Source organism: Geotrypetes seraphini, chromosome 7, assembly GCF_902459505.1.
Source record: "Geotrypetes seraphini chromosome 7, aGeoSer1.1, whole genome shotgun sequence".
Classification (NCBI taxonomy): domain Eukaryota; kingdom Metazoa; phylum Chordata; class Amphibia; order Gymnophiona; family Dermophiidae; genus Geotrypetes; species Geotrypetes seraphini.
This window is the reverse complement of record NC_047090.1, coordinates 18,527,310-18,545,796: the sequence shown is the minus strand read 5'-3', so window position 1 is coordinate 18,545,796 and position 18,487 is coordinate 18,527,310. Positions and strand designations below refer to the sequence as shown.

The following is an 18,487-nucleotide window of genomic DNA, read 5'->3' as shown; positions in this document are numbered from 1 at the left end:
CCTAGACCTCCAGTCTGCGGGTTTGAAAAGCGGGATGTGCTGTATTGGCCTAGACCCCCAGCCTAAGGGTTCACTTCAGTGGCTGTTTTTTTCAGCTTCCTATTGGTTCTGGCACAAGTAGACAAACAATAAAATAAAAGATACCAAAGAAATTTACCTCCTATATTTTATTTCCTTAAAACTGTTGGATGTTGCCCATCTACAGTAAAATCCCTACTGTACCTGAAGGTAACTTATCTTGAACTATAAGTGAAAAAGTCGTGAGCCTGTCCCTTCTTGTTTTGATGTACAGTGCTATGTATGTGTTATAGCGCTGTAGAAATGATTATTATTATTAGTAAATATATAAATAAAAGTAGGAAGCTGAGATAAGTTTCAGCTTACTGCCCATCTTCCTCTCGATTCATGTATCACTCACATACACTGCTGCATACTTGCATACACATCATCAAAGAGCTAGAGCATCTGATTTTAACACATTTTCTTATTCCATTACACTCTGTATTTAGGGGCTTAGGCTGAGCATAATGACATCTTCTACAGACGTTCAAAGACTTTAAAGCAGCTCCTAGAGCAAAGATCCATGAATCCAACTCGGAGCTTAGCACACACATGCATATAAAGCAGTGGTTCAAACAGTGACAGATTGCAGCTTGACCTGCCGCAATCTTTAATCAGGTGAGGGAGGGGAGAAAGCGCTCCAGCTCCTCCCCCTGTAGAAATGGGAGCAACAAGGTGAGCAAAACGGCGCTTACCTTGGCTGGGAGCTTAGTCTAAGCCATGGTCCACAGAACAGTGATGCTAGCCATGGCACATCCCCCATGTGAACAAAACCTACTGAAATGACCGCATTGAATCAGCCTAGACCTGCCTTAGGTGTACCCTAATTCATGCTGGGACCTGTAGTCTTGCTTTTCTTAAGGAATGCAATGGGGAAGTCATAACTACAAGTCCCTGTATGCAGTGGGGTAAACCCAGGCCTAGATCCAGTTGGCAGTTGTAGTTCTAAAACATATTTATAATGATGGTCCTGTCTGCTCGCTTGCGTAGAGTCTACCCAATGTTTAATCTTGCCCTCTACTTATAAATTGGATACCTGAAAATTGTCCTTCCTCAATATGCATGGTGTCCCACAACCCATGGACTTTACAGGTAGTTGTGTTAAGATGAAATAGTCCTAGAGGTATATTTAGAATGTGGCAGGAAAATAATACACCTAAATTGCTTTTTCAGTTAGAGGGGCACTATTGTACCTGAAAAAAACCCAACAACAATCTGTGTGGAAAGTGCTTGCTAGTGTCCATGGGTACTTTTGACAAGTTCCAAATTGTGTTCATTTTCCCTTTGAGAATTCATGCCAAGCCAGGGAGGCTTGTTTGGTGATAGCTCCAATGAAGTGTATTAGCATATTATGGATACTTGAGCCTTAACACTACCATTGTTTTCTTTTTCCATCCTCTTGCAGGGAAGCACCAGTTCGTGACGTGGTTCTGCACCAGACATCTGGTAGGATTCACAATAAGAATGTTTCCACTCATCTTATTGGAAACATTGGTCAGGGTGAGTAATGGGAAAAAAAGGACATGACAAAAGATGCTGAAAAGTCTGAGAGAGAGGATCTGAGTGATGGGTCATGCTGGATAGGGAACGCTAGTAATAGAGAAGAAAAGATTAATGTTTCATCTCGGCGATTCCTGGGAAAGTTTTGAGATAGTCAGAGATTAATGTGGAAAAATGAATATTAGGGGATGAGAAGAATGCTTAGTATGGTGATATAAGACTAACAAAACCTAAAAAGTATAACCAGAAAACAGGCTAAGCACATTAGCAATTATGTTAATAGAAACTGCAATAGTTTCAAATAGTGGAGAAAAAGACCTCAGATATCTTGCTCCAAGTCCAAACTTCATAAGACTCCAGCTTTATCAAGGGCTGCAACATTAATTCTCCATCAGCAGTCTTTGCCTAGCACAAAATTTTCACCCTCACTAAGGGATTGCACTAAACGGCTTGAGCAGGCGGTAGTTTTTCATCTAGTGCGTGCTAAAAACGCTAGTGCACCTTTGTAAAAGGAGCCCTAAATATGTCTGTTTTATCTTCTTATTTTTGTATGGATTCTTAACTTTTTATGTATGTAATTCCTTGTAAACCATTTTGGATAAAAACAGTATAGAAATTTAATAAATAAATCATAGCTGTCAAATTTCAGACCATCCCTCAATCTTCACTAGGTTCTTCTTCATGTTTTCCACACCATCAGAGGTTTCTACTCTATTGCAGATTTTGGTATCATCCGCTAAGAAGCTAATCTTACCAGTCATACCTTCAGCAATATTGCTTACAAAAATGTTAAAAAGAACAGGCCTGAGAACCGAACCTTGAAGCACACCACTAGTAATATCCCTTTCCTCAAAGCGATCTCCATTGATCACTACCCTCTGTCGCCTTCTACTCAACTAGTTCTTGACGTAGCCCGTCACTTTGGGACCCATCCTGAGGGCACTTAGTTTATTTATTAGACGCTTGTGTAGAACACTGTCAATGGCTTTGTTAAAGCCACTCCCTGGCCACCCAGTCAAAGAAGTTGGTCAGATTTGTCTAACAAAACCTGCTTCTAATGAATCCATGTCGCCTCTGGATTAAAAGTATTCCATTAATTTACTTACCACAGAAGTCAGACTTACTAGTCTGTAGTTCTATATCTTCCTTACTTCCACTTTTGTGGAGAAGGGCCCACATCAGACCTCCAGTATCACCCCAGATTCTAGAGAAGCAATGAAAAGGTCAGCCAGCAAAGTCACCAGAATTTCTGTAAGTTCCCTCAGTAGAGAAGATGTGGTATATAAGCTTAAGGTTTAGTTTAGTTTACCTTTGGATTTTACCATCTGGCCCCATCTACCTGTAGTTTAGCGAGCTCCTCACAAACTCAATCCTCTTAAAATCAATCAGTCTACCACACCTCCAGCCCTATTAGCTTTTGTTTTCTTGAGTCTCGCTCCCAGCACTTCAGCTGTGAACACAGAACAGAAATATTTATTAAGTAATTCAGCCTTATCTTTATCAGCTTCTACTTATTCCTCCCCTTCACCTTTGAGTCTCAATTCCACTTTAGCACTTTTCCTATCACTAATATGTCTAAAAAATGTTTTGTCCCCCTGTTTTACTGTGTCGGCTATTTTTTCTTCCATTTGCATCTTTGCTTTCCTGACTACTTAACCAGCCTCTTAATTTTTTTACATATTTTTGCCTGTCTTCTTTCTGCAATCTTTTGTAGTTTATGAAAGCTAGCCTCGTTTTTCCTTATCTTCTCAGCTACTACTCTTGAGAACCAAAGTGGCCTTCTTTTCCTCTTTCTTATACTTACTTTCTTTACAGAATGGTTTGGTGCCCTTGCAATAGCTCCTTTCAGTTTTGCCCGCTCCTTTCCTACTTCCAGATGTTCCCATCCAGATCCAGATGCTTCTAGATTGTTGCCTGAGTAAGACCTGGGCTTCAGTGTCTCTCTCTTATATTTTTAAGTTTTTAGTTCTATTTAGTTTTATTTTGTTCCTTTCATCTACCTTATTCATAGTTTTACAGGGTTCTGCACTTTTTTCTTTTAATTTTCACTCGGGCGAGTCAGAAAACATCTTGGCCTGGAACGGTTCATTTTCAGCAGAGGCCTTTCTTACTGTGTGTGGTGACTGGAGATAGCTGCGGGGAGATCGTTGCTGGAGGCGGGACCAGTGGAAGCATGATTGATCGCTGCTGGTGGTTGCCTAGGATGGGGTGGTGTCTGCTCTCTCATTGGGAAGGAGCTGGTGGTGTCTCCGGATCCATGGAGTGGGACTCCTCCTCCCGGTTGTCCGATGGAGGCAGAGTGCTATATTCTTCGAGAGCTGCCCATGAGCATCCGCTGCCCACCGAGGGCAGTGTGGCACGGCGCTGGAATGTTCTATCTCTGTGCATCTTCTGCCTGGAAGCAATGAGTCAGGGCTGCAGCAGCTGGAAAGCCCGAGTGATATCTGTCCCATCTGGACTTTTGCTATTGGGATTATATAAAATATGCTGAAGCAACAGAACTGCTTCAGGAAACTGGACTTCTGCCAGACTTATTTCATTTTGGTTTTCAATTTTTTCTTCCAGTTTATAAATTTTTATAACTTTTATTCCATTGTTTTTACCCCTATTGTTTTTATTTTATTAACTGAATTCTATTGTTTAATGGTTCCTCCCTTCTATTCCTTTTTACATATTACTTTAATTCATTTAGATTCTCCTATCTGTAAAGTTAGGAATTTCTATGAAATATTCTACATGCTTCTCTCCTCTCCACTCCTTCCTGCCCTCCATAGTCCTCCCTACCCTCTTCTAACACCTTCCTCTGTAATGTCACCTAGAGCTTGTATAGGTATGTGCAACGCACAAATGGAAGAAATAAATAAAATAAAATAACAATTCTTTGACATAATCATCCCTCTGAACAGTTAGTATTTTTTTAAAAAGTTTAGAACCTTCACTTTTGAATGAACCCTTTCTACACCTGTCTTAAAATTAAACCACACCATGTTGTGATCACTGGATGCCAGATGATCATTCACTATAACATCAGAAATACTTTCCCCCTTTGTAAGCACTAGTGCTGCCTGATTCACGATTCGAATCGATTCACCAATTTGAATCGGGTAAATCGATTCGAATCAATTCAATTTAAAAAAAAATTGGCTTCCCAATTCGATGACCAACCCTTTCCCTGTGCCTTCCTAAAGCAGGAGCGGTAGCGCTGCCTCTTGCTGGCCATCCGCTGCCGCTCTTGCTTGAGGGGGGAGGTTCAGTCAGAAATGCCTGCATCTTCCCCCAGCTTCTCCGCTCTTACCTTAAGGCTAATACGGCAGTCTACAGGATCACTGGTGCTATAGCGATCCCTGCAGCTGCCCGTCATCCTCAGAGGCATGTTCTTTTTGCTAGGGGCAAGATCGCGCTAAGGGACCATGCCGCTGAGAACGACGGGCAGCTGCAGGGATCGCTATAGCACCAGCGATCCTGCAGGCTGCTGTGTTAGCTGCTTAAAGTAAGTGCGGCGAAGCTGAGGGGAACATGCAGGCTTGCGGGGGGAGCAGGCCTTCGTGGCAGGGAGGAGGAGAAAGAGTGCCTTCACAGCAGGGGACAGGCCTTCGTGGGGAGAGCAGACCTTTGGCGGGGAGGAGGAGGAAGAGTGCCTTTGCGGCAGGGGGGCAGGCCTTCGTGGTGGGGAGGAGGAGGAAGATTGCCTTCGCAGCGGGGAGAAGGAAGAAAAGTGCCTTCACGGCAGGAGGCAGGCCTGTGCAGAGGGAGGAGGAGGAAGAGTGCCCTCACAGCAGGAGGCAGGCCTGTGCAGAGGGAGGAGGAGGAAGGAGTAAGAGAAGGGGGAGAGGAGATGCCAAACCTGGGGTGAAGTGAAGGGAATAGAGAGACCAAACCAAAAAGAGGGGGAGGAAAGCAGAGGAGAGGTGCTGGACTAATGGAGAGAGGGAGAGAGAAATGCAAGACCACAAGGGGAAGGGTACAAAAGGGACAGATACTGCTCCAAAGCAGGGTGCAGGATGGCAGGAGAGATAGTAGGAGAAAGCCTGTACCTGGGGAAGGGGATACAGGAGGTAAGGAAGAGAAGAAGCTGGATATGGGAATAAGATGCTGGGCATGGAGGGAGCATAGGAACAGGGACACAAAGGGGACAGTACTGGAGAGGAGAATAGGGACAGGGACACAGAAGAGAGATGCTGGATGAAAGGGTAGTTGAGAAAAGGAGAGATAGTGGATCAGTAGATGGTGGGATCCATTGCTGCAGCTGCGGGGGGATAGAGATGAACAAAAGGATCTGCAAAAATTAGAGGAATGGTCTAATGCCTGGCAACTAAAATTCAATGCAAATAAATGCAGAGTAATGACCTCACCAATGACCTGTACAGGGGCATCAACACCTTGTTCCTTCTACTGAATACGCCTCTCTTTATGCAGCCCAGCATCCTTCTGGCAGCAGCCACTGCCTTGTCACACTGTTTTTCACCTTTAGATCTTTGGACACTATAACCCCAAGGTCCCATCTCCCCGTCCGTGCATATCAGCTTCTCTCCTCCCAGCATATACGGTTCCTTCCTAATAGTAGAAGGAACAAGGTGTTGATGCCCCTGTACAGGTCATTGGTGAGGCCCCACTTGGAGTATTGTGTTCAGTTTTGGAGACCTTATCTGGCGAAAGACGTAAGAAGACTTGAGGCGGTCCAGAGGAGGGCGACGAAAATGATAGGAGGCTTGCGCCAGAAGACGTATGAGGAGAGACTGGAAGCCCTGAATATGTATACCCTAGAGGAAAGGAGAGACAGGGGAGATATGATTCAGACGTTCAAATACTTGAAGGGTATTAAGGTAGAACAAAATCTTTTCCAGAGAAAGGAAAATGGTAAAACCAGAGGACATAATTTGAGGTTGAGGGGTGGTAGATTCAGGGGCAATGAAGAGAGGTGTGGGAGAGGGAAAGAGAGGAATGAGATGCCAGACCAATGGGGGTGAAAGGAGAGATGGAAGGGGGAGGCATACAGTTTCTGGAAGGGGCATAGAAGGAGAGAAGATGCCATATAGGGGAAGAGAGACGGCAGACAGTGGATGGAAGGATGAGGAAAGCAGAAACCACAGAAGACAAAGGTAGAAAAAAAATTTGTATTTATTTATTGCTTTAGGAGACATGTGTCATTGTTTCTGTGGTGCACTGTATGCAGAGTCCAGCTTCTTACTGGTTCAGTTTAACCTTTGCCTATGTATTTCTATTTTATCCCCCCTTTTATAAAACTGTGGAGCGTTTTTTAGCGCCAGCCGTGGTGGTAGCAGCTCTGATGCTCAGAATTCTATGAGCGTCAGAGCTGTTACCATCATGGCTAAAATTCACACTACAGTTTTATAAAAGGGGGAGGGGTTAGTTTGTGATATTCCATGTTAGGCGAAGGTGTTTTCTGTGTTCTATATGTTCGAAAGACATGGTTTTTTGTTAGGATTGACTGCAGGATTGATCTGTACTAGTCTGGCTTGTTTAGTTTTACAATGGGTGTATTGATGTTGTACTGCTCACTGCAGTATGTAAGATGCTGCCTTTTCCTAGATACAAGTTTCAAGTTTATTATTTTTCTTGATTAATCGCTTAATCAAATTCAAAGCGATGTACATATTAAAAGATAATTAATAGAGAACAAACAGCACAAACTATAAATACTTACATTAGGTAATACATACTACATTACATAAGGTAAGAGGGGTATTTGAAATACATTTGTTAAATAAAAGTAGAACAGAGGAAAAGCACAATAGGGAAAACATTTAAGTATAAAGGTATAAACTGTTAAAATTATTAATTTATTAATTTTAAAAATTATTAAGTTAAGTATTAAAAGCATCATTAAAAAGAAATGTTTTTAAATTACTTTTAAATTTTACCAAGTCTTGCTCATTACGTAAAAAAATTGGAAGAGCATTCCATGTCTGTGGTGCTGTTACAGAAAATATAAACTGCCGTCTGGTGTTTATAAATTTTAGTGAGGGAACAGTCAGTAAATTCTGATCAATGGATCTTAAAGTTCTGATTGGTTGATATGGAATTAGTAATTTATAAATTAAATCTTGTACTCATGTGTGACATGTGGCTTGTTACTAAAAATCATGTTTTTCGTACAGATTGGGGGGTGTCACATAATGATGGGCCCCGGGTGTCACATATGCTAGGTATGCCACTGCTCGTTACTACTTTATCTGAGATTCAAGTCACAGCTGAAGGCTTATTATTTCCCTACAGATGCTTCTTATCCTGGAATAAACAAAACAAACAAAAAAACTTTATCCCCTTAACCTCTTGTGTTTTTCTTTTGTTTTATTAATTTCCCCTTTCCCTTATAAATATTGCAACTCATCCCTTCCCTGACTATCCTTTTGTCCCAGTTTGTTTACAGTATCGGTCTTTCTCGTCTGTTTTTGGTTGTTTTTTTTTAATCTTGTACCCATTGTTTTTAACTTTAACCGCCTTGATTTGACCACAATTGTTAAGAAATGCGGTATATCAGATAGGAAATTCAAGGGACGGAGGCTTGGAGAAATATTTTATTTAAAAAGCTGTGACTATCACGAATCAACGCTAATAAATTCTAGCTTGTTTGGGATTAAAGAATGACACGAGGACAAATTTGTCCCTATCCCCGCGGGAGCTCATTTTCCTGTCCCGTTCCTGTGAGTTCTTTTACTGTAACTGCCCCATTCCTGCAAGCTCCGCTCTCATCTGCAGAAGATAAACTAATTGTAACTGTACTCCACAGTGGAGTGAGAAATGTGGCTTTTTGTATATTAATGACCTGCAATGAAATATTAAACTTCCAAAGTTTGTGGAATGTATTTTGATTTTGGGGGGGGGGGAGGTTGGTAATAAGTGAGATAAATTTATTTCATCTAGTCCAGTGAATTCCATCCACTTCTACTTTTTTATTTTTATTTATTTTTTTGCTATGAAGAATGTACCTGCTTTTCTGTGGTGTAGTGAAAGGAGTTTGGACCTACCTATTCTTTTAACTTTCCACCTCATAGTAGTACAGTAAATGACAGCAGGACCTGAAGGGCTCATCCAGTTTGCCCAATATTCACTCATTATACATTCATATTTAAATTGTCTTTAATATTTCTAGGTAGTAGACCATAGAAGTCATATTTCTTTTCTCTTCTCTTAACAGGGTCTGGTGCTGGAGACTGCAAATCAGGCCTGTTTGCCATGTGCACTTTGGATGGTAAGCTATGCTAGTTCTTTTATTAAGTTTATTGTACTATTTGGTGTGATCTGTGGCTTGTACAGCTATTGCACTTAAAACTCCTACTTAGTGCATAGGACAATGTCAATCGGGGCTGGCTCAACCATTAGGCAAGGTTAGGTGGTCACCCGGGACAGCAATTTCGGGGGGCAGGCAAAACAAAACAATTGATACTGGCAGCGACACAAACTGAAAGAACTGTCAATGTACTTTTACCTGAAGAAGGGCTGGGCAATTTTCAAATAGCTCATTTACCTATATAAATGACTTTTGGAAATCACACAAGCATACTCATACACACTCTGTTTAATACTTAAAACATGATGCCTTGAGGGGAACAGAGGGGGCCTGAAAGTTAATTGAGGAAGGGTATGGCTGAAGGTTTGCCTAAGGCATTCAGTATTTTTTTCGCAGGCCCTAATGTCTTTTAATATGTTTTGTACATCAAAACTATAAAGGAAGAATGTAAAAGAAATCTAGGACACTATAACCCCAACCTCCATCGTCCTCCCTTTCTCAGTAAATCTACCCATCGGAGGCCGCCTCCTTCATTTCTACCACCGATGTCCATCTCAGTGAGACAAATGATGGTCCTTCTAGGCCACATGGCCTCTACAGTTCACGTGATTCCACTTGACAGACTTCACCTCAGGATTCCCCAATGGTCCCAGATGTCCGACCCTCTGACTCGCCTCATCCGGGTCACTCCTGCTCTACAACAGTCTCTTCACTGGTGGATGCTCTCCTCCAATCTATCCAGAGGCTTGTTACTCCACACCCCCCACCACCAGAAAGTCCTCACGACCGACTCGTCGACTTATGCCTGGGGGGCCCATCTGGACGGCCTCCGCACCCAGGGATACTGGACCAGCACGGACCGCCAGTGCCACATCAATCTCCTGGAACTCAGGGCGATCTTCAACACTCTCCAGACCTTTCAACATCTCCTTCGCGACCAGGTTGTCCTCATTTGCACAGACAACCAGGTCGCCATGTAATACGTGAACAAGCAGGGAGGCATGGGATCGGCCTCCCTCTGCCAGGAAGCTCTGAAGGTGTAGGATTGGGTGACTCGCAACAACACCTTCCTCAGAGCGGTCTACATCAAGGGGGTGGACAATGCTTTAGCAGACAGCCTAAGCCGTCTTCTGAAACCTCACGAGTGGACCATCATATCTTCTCTCTGTGGGGGACCCCTCAGATAGACCTCTTTGCAGCCCCCCACAACTTCAAACTGCCTCACTTCTGCTCCAGGATCTACACCCCTCAGCGCCTCGAGGCAGATGCATTCCTCCTGGACTGGACGAATCGCTTTCTATATGCGTTTCTTCCATTTCCTCTCATTCAAAAGACTCTAGTCAAGCTGAAGTCAGACCATGCCACCATGATCCTGATTGCCCCACGGTGGCCCAGACAACCTTGGTACTCCCTTCTACTTCAACTCAGCAGCAGGGAGCCATACCTTCTACCAGTCTTTACATCTCTGCTTACACAGCATCAAGGATCTCTGCTTCACCCCAACCTGCAGTCTCTTCACTTGACAGCTTGGTTCCTCTCAACGTAACCCCTCTCCAGTTTTCTCAACCTGTGAAAGATGTCCTGGAAGCTTCAAGGAAGTCTGCTACTAGACAATGCTACCATCAAAAGTGGACGAGATTTTCTTCTTGGTGTTTTTCTCATCATCATGAGCCACAACACTCTTCCTTGTCTTCAGTCTTGGATTATCTTTTGCACCTTTCTCATTCTGGTCTCAAGTCTACATCGATACGAGTCCATCTTAGTGCAATTGCTGCTTTCCATCAGCCTCTTCAAAGGATACCTCTCTCTGCTCATCCGGTGGTTTCCAGATTCATGAAAGGACTCTTCCATGTCAATCCTCCCCTCAAACCGCCTCCGGTGGTTTGGGACCTCAATGTGGTTCTTTCTCAGCTTATGAAACCTCCATTTGAACCTCTTCACAAGGCTCACCTGAAGTATCTCACTTGGAAAGTGGTGTTTCTCATTGGCCTCACTTCTGTCCGAAGAGTCAGTGAGCTACAAGCCTTAGTTGCGGACCCACCTTTTACAGTATTCCATCATGACAAGGTGGTTCTCCGCATACACCCGAAAATCCTCCCTAAGGTTGTCTCAGAATTTCATCTCAACCAATCCATCGTCCTACCAGTGTTCTTTCCGAAGCCACACTCTCACTCTGGAGAATCTGCTCTTCATACTCTGGACTGTAAGCGTGCTTTAGCTTTCTACCTAGAATGCACCAAACCTCACAGATCTGCTCCTCAACTTTTCATCTTCTTCGATCCGAACAAGTTGGGATGCCCCGTTTCCAATCACACCATCTCCAACTGGATGGCGGCTTGCATCTCATTCTGCTATGCCCAGGCTGGATTGCCCCTTGACAGAAAAATCACAGCCCACAAGGTCAGAGTGATGGCAGCTTCTGTAGCCTTCCTCAGATCAACATCAATTGAGGAGATTTGTAAAGCTGCCACTTGGTCCTCGGTTCATACCTTCACCTCACACTATTGTCTGGATACCTTCTCCAGACGGGATGGACAGTTTGGCCAAACAGTACTACAAAATTTGTTCTCCTAAGTTGCCAACTCTCCCACCATCCCATTCTGGTTAGCTTAGAGGTCACACATTAGTGAGAATACCTGCCTGCTTGTCCTGGGATAAAGCAATGTTACTTACCGTAACAGGGACAGCAGGCAGCTATTCTCACGTCCCACCCACTTCCCCTGGGTTGGCTTCTCTGCTAGCTAGCTGAACTGAGGAGACACGCTCGGTACATCGGGCGGGAAGGCACTCGCGCATGCGTGGTGCGGGCGACTCGAAACTTCGAGTTTTCTTCAAAGAAGCGTCCGCATCGGGGCTCCGTTGGATCACGTCACCCATTAGTGAGAATAGCTGCCTGCTGTCCCTGGATAACAACTGTTATCCCAGGACAAGCAGGCAGGTATTCTCACTAGTGGGTGATGTCATCAGACAGAGCCCCGGTACGGACGTCTCACAAGCACGTGTTGCTTGTAGAAACTTAAAGTTTCTAGATGCCCGCACCGCGCATGCGCCGGTGCCTTCCTACCCGGAGATCCGGGCGTGTCTCCTCAGTTCTTTCTTTTCCGCGGAGCTGAGAAGTTCAACTTCTTCATGCGCTAGCTGAATTCAGTTAAATTTGCCTTCCTTGTCCGCGTTTTCGTTTTCTTTTAATTACAGTTAACAGTTCTTTTCTTTTTCAAAAAAAAAAAAAAAAAAGAAGATTATTTCCTCCGGCAGGTCGAACGGGCCGGCCACGTGGCTCAGGCCCACTGGCTTCGACCTAGCGGCGGAGATTTTCCGGCCTATGTCCCGGCCAATCACCGGGTTTAAAAAGTGCAGCAAGTGCCAACGCGCGATTTCACTCACGGACCCTCACTGGCGCTGTTTGCAGTGTTTGGGCCCTGACCACATCCCGAAATCGTGCGGGCCTTGCTCTACCCTTACGGCACGCTCATTCAAGCGGCGTTGCCTATTGTGGGAATCGATGTTCAAGATGGACGCAGCTAAGGATCCCTCAGCCTCCACTTCATCTGATACCTCCCCGGTTCGGGCGAAACCGGCATCGACCACTCCTGCATCGAGTGTGGTGAAACCGGCATCGCTCACCCCGACACCATCCACGAGCTCGACGTCGGTGCCTGCCCCGGTCTCCTCGGTTCAGGTACCTCTTCCTTCCACAGTGCCACCAATGGTCATCAAAGTGCCGAAAGCTACTAAGCAGAAGCACTCGGCCTCGAAGGAGCGCGATGTCCGTGCAGGAGGACCCCCTTTCGGTGCGGATCCCTCCTTATCGGCTTCGCTACGGTCCGTGCTGGAAGCTCAATTCGTTGAGCTCATGCAGACCATCGGACCCGGGCTCATCGCTGCCATACAGGGTGACCTCCCGGTACCGGTCCAAAGGGGCGGTCCGCCCCCCTCCCCCTCCCCCACACCGTTCGACCTCGACAACCGACGAGGACGAACGGGGGGAGGGCGGCGATGCCCACGCGGCAAGCCTCGCTTACCGATATGCCGCCATTAGAACCCATTACGCCTCCGCGCCAACATGGGACCAGACCTCCGATCGATACTCGAAGCCCTGGGCATAGTCAGGAAGAGTTCTTCCGTACTCCTTACCAGACTTGGGTAGCATCGCAAGAACCCGCATCGCAAACCCAGTTGCGATCCACTGCTTCCAGCCCTATCCACTTGGGGGCCTCGGGAGACCATGCGATGCACAGACGATCCCGATCCCCGTCCCGCCACCGAGACGGGCACCGATCGAGACACTCATCCTGGCACTCCTCACGCCATTCGGAGGTGTCACCGCAGAAAAAACTGCAACGTAGGGGATACTCCTCATCAGAGGTGTCCCCCCCGAGGGGCCCGGAGTACGAGGAGACACTGGTGCCCGATTCTCCTTGTCACTCCCCGATGTCCACGGACCTGGAGGCCTCCTCCTCCTCCAGCCCGTCCCACAGACCGACGCTGGCGGAACAATTGTCCTTCTCATCATTCCTCCGACAAATGGCGGAGGATCTGGATGTGACCCTTGACACGGGCTCCCGATACTCCAAAGAGTATCTGGACACCATGCATTTACCTAACCCTCCAACGGAGTCGCTTCGGCTCCCCTTGCATAAATTACTGGACCAGACCTTCATGCAGTGCTTCGAAACGCCGTATTCCATACCGGCGATCCCCAGCAAACTCGATGCTCGATACCGCATCGTGCACCATAAAGGGTTCGAGGGCCCTCAACTCTCCCACCAATCCCTACTGGTCGAGTCCTCCCTTAAATGCTCTCATCCCTCCCAGGTCTACGCCTCTGTACCGCCGGGCCGAGAGGGGAGAACGATGGACAAATTTGGTAGAAAATTCTACCAAAACTCCATGATGGCGTCACGGGTGCTAAACTACAACTTCTTTTTCTCTTCCTATCTGGAGTTCTTCTTGCCGGTGCTCCGCAAGTTCACTCCGTTCATAGACAACCAAGCTCGATTCGAGTTCGAGGAAGTGGTAGCCTCCCTCTCCCAATTACGCCTCCAGCTGATGCAATCCTCCTTCGATGCATTCGAACTCTCGGCACGCGCCGCCGCAAGCGCGGTAGCTATGCGTCGCCTGGCATGGCTCCGTACTATCGATATGGATCCCAACCTACAGGACAGACTCGCCAACGTACCATGTGCTGGAGCTGACCTGTTCGATGAGTCTATCGAAACTGTTACCAAGAAGCTGTCGGATCATGAAAAATCCTTTCAATCCATCCTGCGGCCCAAACCCAAACCTCAACAGTCTCGACCTTCCAGGCCACCCCTGATTTACCAGCGGCGTTACACGCCCAGACAAACGCCTGCTGCGAGACAGCCTGCGAAGAGACAACCTCCCCAGAAGTCTCAGCAAAAACCTCAGCCACCGGCTGTACCTAAGGCTCCCCAGCCCTTTTGACGCCCCCCCCCCCGGGAGCATAACCTCGGCCTCTCCCATAGGGGGCCGCCTCCATCTTTTTTACCATCGATGGGAGGCCATAACCACGGACCTATGGGTCCTCACCATCATAAGAGAAGGATACTCTCTTCAATTCCACCGGGTCCCCCCGGACCATCCTCCAAGAGAGTATCCTTCAAGCTCGACGCAGACCGCCCTGCTTCTTCAGGAAGTCCAAACCTTACTTCAGCTTCGGGCTGTCGAGCCGGTCCCGTCAGACCAATTGAACCGAGGGTTTTACTCCCGGTACTTCCTCGTCCCGAAGAAAACGGGCGACCTGCGACCCATTTTAGACCTTCGAGCCCTCAACAAGTTCCTGGTCAAAGAGAAGTTTCGCATGTTGACTTTGGCTTCTCTATACCCCCTCCTCGAGCAGAACGACTGGTTATGCTCCCTGGATCTCAAGGAGGCCTACACTCACATCCCCATTCACCCGGCCTCCCGAAAGTTCCTCAGATTTCGGGTGGGAAATCTGCACCTACAGTATCGAGTGCTACCATTCGGCCTATCTTCGTCCCCCAGAGTCTTCACAAAGTGCCTGGTGGTAGTGGCCGCAGCACTCCGGGACAGGGGTCTACAGGTATTCCCATACCTCGACGACTGGCTCATCAAGGCCCCGTCAGCCCCAGAGGTCACTTCGGCGGCCTTGGCTACAACCTACTTCCTCCAGAATTTGGGCTTCGAGATCAACTTCTCCAAGTCTCATCTACAACCCACCCAGTCCCTCCCCTTCATCGGAGCGGTCCTGGACACCACCCGACTCCGAGCATTCCTGCCTCGGCAACGCATGGAGTCTCTTCTTCATCTCAGCCAGTCGGTGTCTACTCGCCAAACCCTACCGGCGAGACAACTGATGGTGCTCCTGGGCCATATGGCCTCCACAGTACATGTGACACCCTTTGCCAGACTCCACCTCAGGATCCCCCAGTGGACCCTGGCATCACAGTGGAATCAAACGTCCGATCCACTATCCAAACGCATCTTAGTCACACCTGCCCTTCGGCAGTCTCTACTTTGGTGGATGACCTCTTCGAATCTATCCAGAGGTTTGCTGATGCACTCTCCCCCCCATCAGAAAGTTCTCACAACCGATTCGTCGAACTACGCATGGGGGGCCCACCTGGAGGGTCTCCGCACCCAAGGATTCTGGACCAGTGCGGAAAGACTACACCAAATCAATCTACTGGAACTCAGAGCCATCTTCAATGCGCTCCAAGCTTTCCAACACCTACTCCACGACATGGTAATCCTCATTCGCACAGACAATCAGGCCGCCATGTATTATATCAACAAGCAAGGAGGCACGGGCTCGGCCCTCCTTTGCCAGGAAGCTCTACGAGTCTGGGACTGGGCGGTGCGCCACAACACCCTACTCAGAGCAGTATACATCCAGGGGGAGAACAACGTCTTAGCAGACAAACTAAGCCGTCTGCTACAACCGCACGAATGGACTCTCCATTCCAGCCCCCTTCACCAAATCTTCACGCAATGGGGGACGCCTCAGATAGACCTCTTTGCGGCTCCCCACAACGCCAAACTGCCTCAGTTTTGCTCCAGGATCTACACTCCTCATCGCCTCGAGGCAGATGCTTTTCTACTGAACTGGGGGAAACAATTTCTATATGCGTTCCCACCATTCCCGCTGATCCAGAAGACTCTGGTCAAGCTGAAACTCGAACGGGCCACCATGATTCTAATAGCTCCTCGGTGGCCCAGACAACCTTGGTTCTCCCTCCTACTTCAACTCAGCAGCAGGGAACCAGTACCACTTCCAGTGTTTCCTTCACTGCTTACTCAACATCAAGGATCACTACTTCATCCCAACCTGCAGTCTCTCCACCTGACAGCTTGGTTCCTCTCAACGTAACCCCTCACCAATTCTCACAAGAAGTGAGGGAGGTCTTGGAAGCTTCCAGGAAGCCCGCCACTCAACAATGCTACTCCCAAAAATGGACCAGATTCTCCTCATGGTGTGTTTCTAAGTCAACGGAACCTCAGCGAGCTTCCTTATCCTCCGTGCTGGACTATCTCCTACACCTATCTCAATCTGGGCTCAAGTCCACATCCATACGAGTCCACCTGAGCGCTATTGCGGCGTTCCACCAGCCCCTACAAGGGAAACCCCTCTCGGCCCATCCGGTGGTCGCCAGATTTATGAAAGGACCCTTCCATGTTAACCCTCCTCTCAAACCACCCCCAGTAGTTTGGGACCTCAATGTAGTCCTTTCCCACCTCATGAAGCCCCCGTTTGAACCACTCAACAGGGCCCCTCTGAAGTATCTCACCTGGAAAGTGCTTTTCCTTGTAGCCCTTACGTCCGCTCGCAGAGTCAGCGAACTCCAGGCATTGATGGCGGACCCACCATTCACAGTATTCCACCATGACAAGGTGGTCCTCCGCACTCACCCGAAATTCCTGCCTAAGGTGGTCTCCGAATTTCATCTCAACCAATCCATTGTACTTCCAGTATTCTTCCCTAAGCCTCATTCTCACCACGGAGAATCGGCCCTTCACACTCTAGACTGCAAACGTGCCTTGGCTTTCTACCTGAATCGCACCAAGCCACACAGAACCACTCCTCAACTTTTTGTCTCCTTCGACCCTAACAAGTTGGGAAGACCCGTATCAAAGCGCACCATCTCTAATTGGATGGCGGCTTGTATCTCTTCCTGCTATGCCCAGGCTGGATTATCACTTCCTTGTAAGGTCACAGCCCATAAGGTCAGAGCAATGGCAGCCTCAGTAGCATTCCTCAGATCAACACCAATCGAGGAAATTTGCAAGGCTGCCACCTGGTCCTCGGTTCACACATTCACCTCACATTATTGTCTGGATACCCTCTCCAGACGGGATGGACAGTTTGGCCAAACAGTATTGAAAAATTTATTCTCTTAAGTCGCCAACTCCCCCTCCATCCCACTGAGGTTAGCTTGGAGGTCACCCACTAGTGAGAATACCTGCCTGCTTGTCCTGGGATAAAGCAATGTTACTTACCGTAACAGTTGTTATCCAGGGACAGCAGGCAGCTATTCTCACGTCCCACCCACCTCCCCTGGGTTGGCTTCTCAGGCTAGCTACCTGAACTGAGGAGACACGCCCGGATCTCCGGGTAGGAAGGCACCGGCGCATGCGCGGTGCGGGCATCTAGAAACTTTAAGTTTCTACAAGCAACACGTGCTTGTGAGACGTCCGTACCGGGGCTCTGTCTGATGACATCACCCACTAGTGAGAATAGCTGCCTGCTGTCCCTGGATAACAACTGTTACGGTAAGTAACATTGCTTTACGGTAAGTAATATTGCTTTATAGAAAAACTTAAAACTGTACTATCTACAATTCTAGGTGGGGTACAGAATAATATACGTTATAGAGGACAATTTAGACCTCTTCTATCTAAATATGTGTGGAATAGCTTCTATCTAAATATGCATGGAAATAAAACTAACCAAATTCAAGAAGGCATGTGATTAAACATAGATTGCCTGTTTCTTCATCTGGATATTCAGGGTCAGGAGATGGTGTTGGTTTTTTTAGCAGCTAGTGGTCTGTGCGCCACCTTTCCAGATGTGCCCCTGATATTCTTGGGGGATTTCAATACAGTCCTGGACCCAGATACGGATCAGCTGGGAGGGGCCTCTCCAGTGGATTTTAGATTGGCGAGAGGTCTTATTCAATTTTGTAGTGTTTTGGACCTTGTTGATGTGTGGAGATTATACCTTCCTTTGGATAAGGATTTTACACATGTGGCCCATGCTCATCCCATCATGTCCAGAACTGATTATATTTTGGTTGTCACTTCTTTTTTGCCCCGGGTGACTCGAGCAGAGATAGAAGTCCCTACTATTTCAAATCATGCTTTGATATGGGTGGAGGTTCGGGGTATGCAATTTAGAGGTCAACCTGGTCCTTGGAAATTTCCTTGTTTTCTATATTGGGATTGGCGTTTCTGGGCTCATATTATCAAATGCTGGGAGCAATTCTTGTTGGCTAATGTTTCCTCAGCCTCCAATCCGGTGTTAATGTGGGAAACTGCTAAAGCAGTTCTTCGTGGGGAAACTATAGCGTATGTAGCCCAACAACGCAAGGAACAATCGCGTGATCTTTTATATTTACACAAGAAGGTGGAGGTTTGTAAACATCAGTGGATTGCTTCTGGATCCCTGATGGATCATGATTCCCTCCTGGTGGCTCG

At 47.1% G+C, this 18,487-nt stretch overlaps 1 protein-coding gene across 10 annotated transcripts in view; it reads left to right on the top strand.

Annotated features, from left to right (window-relative positions):
* Positions 1–18,487, top strand: part of ITFG2 (integrin alpha FG-GAP repeat containing 2) — a 131,024-nt gene that overhangs the window by 74,927 nt on the left and 37,610 nt on the right. For 8 of the 10 annotated variants that reach the window (XM_033951952.1, XM_033951949.1, XM_033951945.1 and 5 more), the window contains 2 exons: positions 1,466–1,560; positions 8,717–8,773. In XM_033951952.1, coding sequence (XP_033807843.1) covers positions 1,466–1,560; positions 8,717–8,773 — 152 coding nt within the window. The remainder of the gene's footprint in view (positions 1–1,465; positions 1,561–8,716; positions 8,774–18,487) is intronic. The other 2 variants (XM_033951948.1, XM_033951944.1) reach the window with 1 other exon arrangement.